Source organism: Pezoporus occidentalis, unplaced genomic scaffold (assembly GCF_034315485.1).
Source record: "Pezoporus occidentalis ecotype Australia unplaced genomic scaffold, CSIRO_AGI_Poc_V1 ctg337, whole genome shotgun sequence".
Lineage (NCBI taxonomy): Eukaryota > Metazoa > Chordata > Aves > Psittaciformes > Psittacidae > Pezoporus > Pezoporus occidentalis.
Genome location: NW_026915344.1, coordinates 171,100 through 182,230, shown reverse-complemented (window position 1 = coordinate 182,230; position 11,131 = coordinate 171,100). Strand labels below are relative to the sequence as shown.

General features: G+C 47.6%; 1 protein-coding gene across 1 annotated transcript; it reads left to right on the top strand.

The window, feature by feature from the left end:
- Positions 1 to 250: 250 nt before the first annotated feature.
- Positions 251 to 11,107, top strand: IKBKB (inhibitor of nuclear factor kappa B kinase subunit beta). The gene is made up of 21 exons (XM_062629397.1): positions 251 to 416; positions 502 to 596; positions 1,223 to 1,340; positions 2,055 to 2,124; positions 3,025 to 3,113; positions 3,226 to 3,315; positions 3,642 to 3,766; positions 4,587 to 4,694; positions 4,980 to 5,109; positions 5,379 to 5,573; positions 5,806 to 5,920; positions 6,299 to 6,422; positions 6,676 to 6,827; positions 6,936 to 6,997; positions 7,744 to 7,853; positions 8,110 to 8,159; positions 8,686 to 8,785; positions 8,973 to 9,120; positions 9,290 to 9,417; positions 10,032 to 10,122; positions 10,647 to 11,107. Exons 1-21 carry the CDS (start codon positions 312 to 314, stop codon positions 10,713 to 10,715), a joined length of 2,274 nt encoding a protein of 757 aa, XP_062485381.1. The 5' UTR covers positions 251 to 311; the 3' UTR covers positions 10,716 to 11,107.
- Positions 11,108 to 11,131: the final 24 nt, after the last annotated feature.

Genomic DNA, 11,131 nt, shown 5'->3' with positions numbered 1-11,131 from the left:
TTCAGCAGGGCTGCTCGAGGGGTCGGGACGCAGCGTGCCACAGGCCCGCGTCCCCCGGGGGGCACCTCCGTGCCGGGCCCGCGCATTCATCCGTGCAGCGGTGTACCACGGAGACAAGCGGCTCGGTGCCGGTTGCGGCGCTCTGCTGCTCTGTGCCCCGGGGCTACGTCCCTGGGAGCGGCGGCGGCGGCGGCGGTGGCAGCTCCCGCTCCGCGCGGCTCCTTTAAGGGCAGGCGGGCGCTTGCGCCGGAGCCGGAAGCGCTGGCGGAGGCGGCCCAGGCCCTGTGGAGCCGGAGCGGCGCGGCCCCGTCATGAGCCGGCCGCCGGCCCTGCAGGCGCAGACCTGCGGCCCCTGGGAGATGAAGGAGCGCCTCGGCACCGGCGGCTTTGGGAACGTTATCCGCTGGCACAACAAGGTAGGCGGCGGCCGCTCCCCCTTCCCTTCCCTTCCCCTTCCCGGCCCGGCGCCCGCCTTCAGCCGAGCCCGCCCTGTGTCCGCAGGAGACCGGCGAGCAGGTGGCCATCAAGCAGTGCCGGCAGGAGCTGAGCCCACGCAACCGCGACCGCTGGGCGCTGGAGATCCAGATCATGAAGAGGTGAGGCGGGCGGCACCGCGGCCGGGCCCGGTGCCCCATCACCGCCGGGGCGGGCGGGCGCGGCCCTAACGGCGGCGGGAGGGGCCATCGGCCGCCTCTTCCGGGGGGGGGAGCCCGTTCGGTTCCGTTCCGTTCCGCTCCGGAGGGGGGCCCGCGGTAAAGAACCGTGCGTTGCGTTTGCGGCCGCAGATCGGGCCGTGGGCTCCGTTCTGCGGCGTTTCTGAGCTGCTCGTGAAGCGCGGGCGTTAGGCCTGTCCGTTGAGGGTTGTCCTCTGGGTGCTGGGTTGGTTTTGGTGGATGCAGCGCTCTGGTCGTGGCTTGGGTCTTCCCTGGAGGCTGGTGATGGACTGTGCCACGCTCCGTTGCGAGGCGTGCGCCTGTAGCTCTCAGGACCTTGAAGGAATGCTCTGCATGTGAAGCTAAAGGAGTTGGGATGAGTCTGGGTCCATGAAGGATGGATGAATCACAGACCTTCAGGATTCACAAGTTCTAAAAGGACTAAAGCCTTTGTAGGCTTGTGTGTGATGACCGTGAGCACGCGATGCTGCAGAGCTCTTGCGGAACACCTTTCGGGTGTTACCCTGATTCCACTCACTGTGCACACTTGCCTCATTTCTGCTCCTCAGGCTGAACCATCCCAATGTGGTGGCTGCCCGTGATGTCCCTGAAGGGATGCAGAAGCTTGCACCAAATGACTTGCCATTGCTGGCCATGGAGTACTGCCAAGGCGGAGACCTCCGCAAGGTGAGCTCCCTGCGGTGCTGATGAAAAGCCACATCATCAGCTTCTCAGCTGATCCTAGGGTTTCTGTTGAAGCTTCCCTGTAAAACCTGTTTCCACATCTTGATGCTGCCTAATTCTTGCCATGGCAACAACAGGTTTTGGTGGGTTGGTTCTTGATACCAGGTTCTGTTTTTGAAAACGAGTGCTTTTGGAAGCTTTTTGTGTTTGCTTGGCTGCAAGTGACACTGTGAGGACTTTGCACCTAGAGCATGAGAGCATGTGTGAGCGATGTGGAACAGGGTGTATAGCCAAGACCTCTGTGGGCTGTACCCTTACAGAAAGTAATTAACTCTTATCTGCCATAGGAGGTTAATTCTGATCTTACTGGTTTTCTAACCTTCAGCATAATTTACTCCTAGATAAAACCCAGAGCTTAGAGCTGAGATTTGAGCTGATACTGTCAGGCACAGGGGAAATGGCTGTAAAGGATGGAGCAAGTAGAAGCAAGTGGGGGTGACACTGGCTTCTTTCACCCACTTTGTTCTCCTCCTGTGTGCTTAGACCAAGGTCTGAAGCTGTAATTGCTATTGCTGACAGTCACAACCCCATAGAGTTTTGTGATTCTAGAGAGCTTCATTGCTGTTACTGGAACTTCTTGCATCTATGAGAGTTTGTGGGACTGAAGTTCACTTGGGATACAGGAGGGAAAGACTATTCTGTGCTGTTTTCTTGCAGTACCTGAATCAGCTGGAGAATTGCTGTGGCTTGCGGGAAGAAGCTATTCTCATCTTGTTATCTGATATTGGTAAGTCGTAGCAATACCTTCAGTTGTCTCAAGTATGAAAGCCCTTTCAGTGCTGAATCCACTCTAAGTCTATTAAGCAGTGAGCTTAATGACTCCACCTTAGGCTTACCTCTAAAGAGTATACTTGTTTCCTGTCTTGCTCTGCAATTCTTCCTGTGGGAGAGCCAACCTTTGATTTTTTTGTGTTCTTCCAAATGTAGAGATGGGTTTTCTTGGCCAGCAGAAATGCCACTTGGGATCTTCTGGGAGGCCGAACAGCTGAACACTGGCCAAGTGACTTTAGTTTACATTGCACATCAGATTTCACCCTTAGCTTAGCAGCTGACCGTCAGGCCTCTGGAGTGGGTTTCCATTAGCACTTGGGCAGCCACTACGTGGAATTTTAGACAGTTCTGGTGCCATTTGCCTGGTGCTGCCCAGATGCTGTTGGAGTGCAGTGTTTTGGTCAAGCTGTGTTGTAATCTTACAGAGTAGCAGCCAAGGCAGAACTGGACAGGCACTAAGGCCTTAGAGAGAAGATAAAAAGTATATTTAGGGCAGGTGTACGCTTAGAAAGTGAGCTTCTGGCAAGAGGATAAATGTGCATTTGTCATTACTTTTACTGCAGGTGTGGCTGTTAGGCATCATCTCCCATCCTTTGTGCTCCCAGAGCATTTGTATTCTGCTGCCTCATCCTTGTACTCTGTAGTGACCAGGAAATGATACCCAGAGAGCAAACTGTCTGTGTCCAGAGGTGTTTGACACTGATTTTTCCTCTTGCACTTGAAGTTCAGTTGTGTGTTGATGACACAAGATTTGACCCAAAAGCCATGCTTATACTAGGTAGAAATGAATCCTGACTGAGCTCATGCTAGGCACCTTTAGTTATGCTCCTTAAAAATGGCTTTTTCTGTCTCCCAGCTTCTGCTCTCAGGTACCTTCATGAGAACAGGATTATCCACAGAGACTTGAAACCAGAGAACATTGTGCTGCAGCAGGGAGAGCAAAGGGTAAGCAGGAACCAGGTGTCTCTGCCTGCACAGACAAGTTCTTTCTCTGCTGTATGGTGTGCTTTTAACAGGACTTCTCTCCAGTGTTTTTATTCTCTGTTGTGTGTTTCAGTTAATACACAAAATCATTGACCTTGGTTATGCTAAGGAGTTGGATCAGGGTAGCCTGTGCACATCCTTTGTTGGGACTCTACAGTACTTGGTAAGGAAGGAGTTAAGCCAGAAGAGCAGCTACCGTTTTGCAGTGGGATATTGTAAACTGTTACCAGGCTTTGGGCTGGGATGAGGTGCATTTGGGGTGCTGCAGCTAGCAAAGGTGAATGGGCTTTTTTTCTGACATTGGCTTTTCACAGGAAGCCTTAGGTGCCAATAACCTCTGCTTGTCCTGGGTGCATGGATCCCAAAGCTCATGAGAGACAAAGCATTCAGCACAGCCTTTAATCTGTTATACAAATGTTAATGAGGTCTTAAGGGATAGAGAGAGCTAAGAAATGGGTGGCTTTGTCTTATTTGTGTAAACTCTCTCAGGCTCCAGAGCTGCTGGAACAGCAGAAATACACGGTGACAGTGGATTACTGGAGCTTTGGCACACTGGCCTTCGAGTGCATTACAGGATTCCGGCCATTCCTACCCAACTGGCAGCCGGTGCAATGGTGAGTGAGCTGGGGCTGGGTGATAAGAGGGCATGCAATGCAACTGTCCTGTTTACAGGAACTAGAAATGTGGTCCCTTGATTCTTAGGGTAGTATCCCTATGTTCCTTGCCTTTATAAAGGCTGACTCCCTTCACAGGAGTTTGACTTACCTAAGCAAGTTCAGCATTCCTGATCCTCACTCTTTGGGATCAGGACTGGCTTCTGCAGGGTAGGTAGCAGAAGCCAAAGTGGCATCTGTATTAGATCCGTTGAGAGGAGCTTTAAGAGCCTACTAACGTGGAGGCTGGGAAAAGCAGGTGATTATAACATAAGAAGGATTACAACATAAGAAGGATGTAGACCTGTTGGAGGGCCACAAAGATGCTCAGAGGGCTGGAGCTCCTCCTATGGAGACAGGCTGAAAGAGCTGGGCTTGTTCAGCCTGGAGAAGAGAAGGCTCCAGGGAGACCTTGTATCAGCTTCCCATACCTCAAGGGGGTCTACAGGAAATCTGGAGAGGGATTTTTTACAAGGGCATGTAGTGATAGGACAATGGGGAATGGCTTTAATCTGAAAGAGGGGAGGTTTATAGATTAGGAGAAAATTCTTCCCTATGAGGGTGCTGAGGTGCTGGCAGAGGGTGCCCAGAGAAGCTGTGGCTGCCCCATCCCTGGCAGTGTTCAAGGCCAGGTTGGACACAAGGGCTTGGAGCAACCTGCTCTAGTGGAAGGTGTCCCTGCCCATGGCAGGGGATTGAATTAGATGATCTTTAAGGTCCCTTCCAACCCAGACTATTCTATGATGATTATTTCACCACTGTACTTGCTTGAATTCATCAGGCATACAAAAGTACGACAGAAGAGTGAGCTGGATATTGTCGTTTACGAAGACTTGTCTGGAGAAGTCAAATTTTCTAGTAGTTTACCCTGCCCAAACAATCTAAACAGGTGAGCACTGGAAATCTGTTTTGCCACACTGGGATAAACTGTTTCTTCTGCAAAAGGTTTATATTATATGCATTACTCTGTTAACCTGAGAATAAATTGGGTGCATGACACAATGCTTGTGTCCCTGGTCAGACTTGTGTAGTCATGAGTGTATCTCTGCCTTCTAAACACTGCATTTGTGATGGGTGGGGGGAGTTGTTCATCAGTCCTGCTGCGACAACCAGGCCATATAGTAACTACAAATGCACTTTCACCTCTTCTGATCTCCTTGTTTTGGTCCTTCAGTGTTTTGGCTGGGAGGCTGGAGAAATGGCTGCAACTCATGTTAATGTGGCACCCACGGCAGAGAGGTACAGATCCTACCTATGGACCCAATGGGTGTTTCAAAGCTTTGGATGACATTTTGAACTTGAAGGTGAGCAATGGGTCTGTGTAGCCTGAAAAGCTTTTCAAAGAGAAGTTGCCTGTAGCCCATGAGAGAAGAGGCTTAAATCATAGACCTAGGAGGAGGAGCAGCACGGAATTTGATTTAGCTATCTCCTGACAGATAGTGACAGACGGTTTTATCTTGCTTACCTGAGGACAGATATTCCCCGAGCTTGCTGGGAGTAGCAAATAGCTTTTCTGTGTGCTTGCTTCTGAGATTGCATCTTCAGCCCTTCTCATGTCACACCACTCTTGTAGTTGCTTCATGTTTTGAACATGGTTACTGGAACTGTACACACCTACCCTGTGACAGAGGAGGAGACTCTGCAGAGTGTGAAGGCCAGGATCAAGTTAGATACGGGTATCCCAGAACAGGATCAGGAGCTACTGCAGGAAGCTGGACTTGCATTGTTCTCCCAGAAGCTGGCCACTAAACATACAGCTGATAGCAAGGTGAGTCTGGGTACTCCCTCCCTTTCTGCTGAGTGAATCAGCAGACACTGCTCTGATGTTGGCAGCACTCCCTGGTACTCTAGCAGGCTTTTGTCACAGTAACCACCCAGACCAAATGCCACCCTCTTACCTTTGGTGTTCAGTCTTTGACTGAGGAGGACCATTGTGTTTATGGTGGTGCTGAGGTTTGCTTTTTCTGAGAGAACCTAGCTGGGTCGTTTGTCTTCTGCAGGTGAATGACACTGCAGCTGCAGACACAGACCTCCTCTTCCTCTTCGATAACCAGAAAGTTACCTACGAGGCTCAGGTTGCCTTGCGTCCTCATCCAGAAAGCGTTGACTGCATCCGTAAGGACTTTCTCTAGCATGAATGTGAGAGGTTCTCAGCCTCGAGAGGGTTGCCTGTGTTCTGTGGTGTGATTCATGTGCAAAGAGTAGAGGGAGCTTTTGCATATTGGGGCTGAAGAAGCAGTAAAATGGACTGGCATAGCATTCATCCAGTTTGTCACAGTAACTGAGGAAAGGAAGTGTTTCATTCCCCCAAAATATATATAAGTATATATAAGATGTACTGGGGAAGCTGCGTAGGGGTTAGCCAACTGTAGCCTTTTCAAGGTGTAGCATGCCCTTCAGGAGAGTGACATTTTGGTTTGTTTTGTCATGGGATAACACTACTTCTGGGTTTCACGCTGATATGGATGTTTCTCCTCCTCCCTCTGTTTCCAGTTCAGGATCCAAAGAAGAATCTCCACTTTTTCCAGTTGAGGAAGGTATGGGGTCAGATCTGGCACACAATCCGGATGCTGAAGGAGGACTGTAACCGGCTTCAGCAGGGACAGCGAGCAGCCATGTACGGTGGCAGTTTCTCTACAGTACTTAAATCTCTGCCTTTGCTCCTGGGTGAAAGGGAAAGGACAGGAATGGGACCCTGTTGCAATGGGGAAGACCATGAGTGGAGCCATTAATGAAAAGCTGAAAGTTTTGACCCCTGCACAGCTGCTTTTGTGCTCACTACTCCACTCTGAAGTATCTACTTTTGATATAAGGGGAAGTCTACACTTTTAGTTTCAGAAGGTAATAGGGCCTTCTCTTTGTCCATGTAGGATGAATCTGTTGCGTTACAATAGTACTCTCTCAAAGATGAAGAATTCCATGGCATCCCTTTCCCAGCAGCTGAAAGCAAAGCTGGACTTCTTTAAAACAAGCATTCAGATCGATCTGGAGAAGTATAAAGAGCAGATTGAATTTGGAATTAGTGAGTATAGCATCTGACAAACTTTTTATGCCTTTTATCCCCACAGAATAGCTACCTTTTTCCTGTATGAACCTGACAAAAGCAGTCACTTTTCTTTTATTCCTTTAGCTTCTGAGAAGCTGCTGTTTGCCTGGAAGGAGATGGAGCAAGCTGTGGAACTTTGTGGGAGGGTATGTTTTAAAATCTGACTGTTTATCCTCTCTTTCTTTCTTGTCTTCCCTTAAATAGAAACTTCTTGTGTCTGGGCTGGTTCCAGATGTCATGTTGCCTTGGTTTAGGTGGCACCATATTTGTCCATTACCAGTACTTACACTCGCTGTGTTTGTAAGGCTTAGAGGAAAAGGGGAAGTCTTGGGGACTGTGAAAGGAGGCGTGGCAACAGTTGCACTTGGCTGTCTGCTAACCCAGTCCTGGAGCCAGGATAGCTGAAAGAGGTGTGGAACAGGTTAAACTGAATGGGAAAGTGAACCATTAGAGGAATGAACACGAGGCTTGTAAGCATCAGCTTTGAGTTTTGAAAAGGCAATAATTTCCCTTTCTTGGTAGCATCCAAATCATCCAGCCTTCTGACACAAGAAAGTGTAACCCCTCTAAGTAGGGGCAAGGATGAGGAATGAGAGGTGACTAGTTCATACCTTATTCTTTTCCAGCACTTGGTCCTCCTCTGCTGGAAGGACGCAGAGGGCAGAATGACTGTCAGCAAGCAGCAGCTTCTGCATGGGAACGAGTCCCAAGTGAAAAGCCAGAATTTGGGGTGCCAGGAGCGGGAGTGGTTGTGTGCTGAGAGAAAAAGGGCAAAGCAATGATGAATGGGAGGTGTGTTTAGACATGCAAATGAGAAAGGAAGAGCCAGTGTGAGTGGTAATGTCTCTTAGGAGAGAACTGTCCCATTGCTTATGTTCCTCCCTGCTTTCAGGAGGATGATGTAGATCAGCTAGTGAAGAAGATGATGGCCCTGCAGACAGACATTGTGGACCTGCAGAGAAGCCCACTGGGTCGTAAACAAGGAGGAACACTGGAGGATTTGTGAGTTGCACTACCTTGAATTTCAGATGCACAAGTATTGCTAGCTAAGCTTACTCACTGCAAGACAATGACAGTGCTGTCTCTTCAGCCCAAACTGGGGGGGACTGGGTGGACTTTGATGCTAGAAGACAGCTTTTGACTCCTTATGTGTTATCAGTCTGACAGGACAGACTGCTGTATAAGATTTGAACTCGAACTACTTTGTAATTTAGGTTCTAGAGAAAGTCCTATGTATTCTTGTGCCTTTTTCTTCTAGAGAAGAACAAGCCAGAGAGCTGTACCGGAGATTGAGAGAGAAGCCAAGAGGTAAAAGACATTTTATCTCAAAGTCAGCTTCCTTTGTGTGCATAGTAACTTTGGAGATGCAGTAGTGAGCACTGAGAAAACTTCCTCTACATTGTAGCCTGCCTGTGTGCTGCCTGCACATGGACTCTACTGGACTCCCCCTTTTTTTGGAGTCAAGAATTCAGTTTTAAATTAGGTCAGCCTTGCTTTCTTGGCAGCTTTTGAGCTCTTAACAACTCTGGAGCACTTCTCAGAGCAAGCTGTTGCTGCAAGCATATGGTGCTGCTTCTGTATAGGGAAGATGAGAGGCTGTTCCTTTGGGAACATTAGACCTTTTGGGTATTAGACCCAGCCTACCAACTGTTTCAGTCCTCGTCATTCTGAAGAAGGTGGCTAAAATCCAGTGCAGTTCATCCCCCTCAAACTTGCATGCCCTGAACTTGGGATGTTTGAGGATTGAAGAAACAGTAGAAACAAACCACTAAGAATCTTCTCACTCTGTCCTATAAGCCAACCTTTCTGTGTTACACTCTGACTCTCATTCTAGACCAGAGGACAAGCGGTGACAGCCAAGAAATAGTACGACTGCTCCTACAGGCAATCCAGAGCTTTGAAAAGAAAGTCCGAGTCATTTATGCTCAGCTGAGGTAAGCTTTGTAGAATCAGCTTTCATTGAGGGTTAAAAGCATTTTCAGCAAGAGGTTTTGTTCTAGAGGTTTAAGAAAGAGCATATGTGCAGCTAATGAGATCTCAGTGTTACGGGAAAGAAGACGCTTCAGGAATGTTCCCCTAAAGCAGTGGCTCATTTGTGATCTGATTTTATTCTTGTGATAGTAAAACTGTAGTTTGCAAGCAGAAGGCACTGGAGTTGTTCCCCAGAGTGGAGAAGGTGATGAATCTGATGAATGAAGATGAGGAAACAGTTGTTCGGCTTCAGGAGAAACGCCAGAAAGAACTGTGGAACTTGCTGAAAATTGCTTGTGTAAGTGAAATAAAAGCTCCAGTTTCATTTGGTTTGTAGTACAGGTTATTGACATTAATAGTACCTTTAGTATGGTTCTTTTCTCTGTTATTTTGAGTTCATATTAAAGTCAGAGCTGCTGGAAGTCAGGGGTAATAATTGCAATGTGAATCTCCTGTCTTTTCTTCAGAGTAAAGTACGTGGTCCTGTTACTGGCAGTCCGGAGAGCATGAACACATCACGTCTTGGTAGTCCTAGTCACCTGCTACTGCAGGTCCCTTCTGGAACCTACAACTTACCAGAATCTGTCAGGAAAAGGTAAGGCAGCATGGAGCTCTGTAGTTGCTAATGCCAGCACTACAACGCTGGGGCTCCCCCTTTGTGTAATGACGCACAAGCTTTCTGTTCTTCACTGTGTTCAGCTTCCATTCTCAGCAGTCTTTTCTGCCTATAGCTGGGCTTCCCAGTCTTCATTTTATCTGGAATGGTTGGGCTCACTTGAAGTACACTGCCAACAGCAGTTGTTGGAGCATCATCATGTAAGGTGATGGTAGCCAAGCTGTATCATAAAGGAGACACTGCTATAACCAAGCATGTGTAGCTCTGGTTTGCAGTCACCATTTGGAATGACAACCTTTGGTTTGTTGATTTATTTGTATGTTATCCTTTCTGGGCTCTTCTGTAACTTTCTAACAGTGACTCTGGATAGTAAGAACCCAACTCCAGCTTGGAAGATGCTTCCTTTCCCCTGCCCTGTATATCTGGGGATGCCACTGACTTTCCCAGTTGCAATATGAAATACTAGCTTATGGACTGACTGATAAAGGTTAATATTCAGCATACCTGCCAAAAAGGTTTCTTCAAGGTAGAGGCAGCATGTCTTCAAACAAAAATGCTATGGACAATAACTGTGTAATAATTGTCCCTTTCAGTGAGGAGCTACTGCTGGAATCACAGAAACTCTGTAGCCAACTAGAAAATGTGATGCATGACACAATGAAGGATCAGGAGCAGAGCTTCATGGTAACATATCTGATATTCTTCTGTAAATGGACTGGGGAAGCTCACGGTTTCACACTTGTAATAAGTAATACAGTAATAAATAACTGCTTGTAATAAGCAATACAGAAATAATTGCTTGTAATAAGTAATACAGCTAATAGAAATCTGTATGTGACTCTTGGACAAAGAGAAATAGTTATGGGAGATAGAAAGCACCCATTTCCCTGCTTGAACTGACTGACATATTCCCTGCTTGCTGAGGAGGGGAGCCATGTGCTGTGACAAACACTTTAAAATGGGGCTGGTCTGGTGGTGCAATACACTGGTGGGCAGGGATGCTTATTTAATGAAGCAGAATCTTAAAAAGAAAGTTAAATACTAGAGAAAATAAGCAGCTTAAGGGTTTCCTTTACAGCAGTCTCATGGTTCATCATGAAACTGTATTGACCAACTCGGTTACAGGATAAATCTTTTAAATTACTTCCCTTTTATTCAGGAGCAATCTCAACTGTATTCAATGTTGTCCTTCTGTTTGTTCCTTTTAGGCTCTAGATTGGAGCTGGCTGCAGCTTCAGGTAGAAGAAATAAACAGTCCAGAACAAACCCAGATGTAAAATCACTTCAGCTGCCTTTTGAAGACATGCTGTTTCAGGAAGGCAACTGTGAAAAGCTGCTGCCTCTGAGAAGGGAAGTTCAAGTCCCTCCTACTTTCACCTGCTGCTTATGTGATACACATGGCCTAGCTTTTAGTAACCACCTCTTGGACCTTTTTTCCACAAAGACACAGTAGGAAATGCCTGTTCTAAGTGCTTGGAAAAGTTCTGAATCGTGCCTTAAGACAGCAGGTATTCTTACTCTTTGTCCTGATGTATCTTCCCTTAAGCATCACATGTGGTTGTTTTGCTGCCTTTTAGGCTTTCTGATGAACAACGGACACTGCGTGCAGTCAGCTTGCACAGTCACTGGTAGATGTCACCTTCCTAATATACTTGAACTGTGAACTTTATTTCTTAACTTTGCTGATTTGCAC

Bases quoted from the DNA above. Each gene is read 5' to 3' on its own strand.
- IKBKB (XM_062629397.1), top strand. From the start codon at position 312: ATGAGCCGGCCGCCGGCCCTGCAGGCGCAGACCTGCGGCCCCTGGGAG. The intron at 3,767-4,586 runs GTGAGTGAGCTG...TGAATTCATCAG, and splicing joins AACTGGCAGCCGGTGCAATG to GCATACAAAAGTACGACAGA. The intron at 9,418-10,031 runs GTAAGGCAGCAT...TGTCCCTTTCAG, and splicing joins CCAGAATCTGTCAGGAAAAG to TGAGGAGCTACTGCTGGAAT.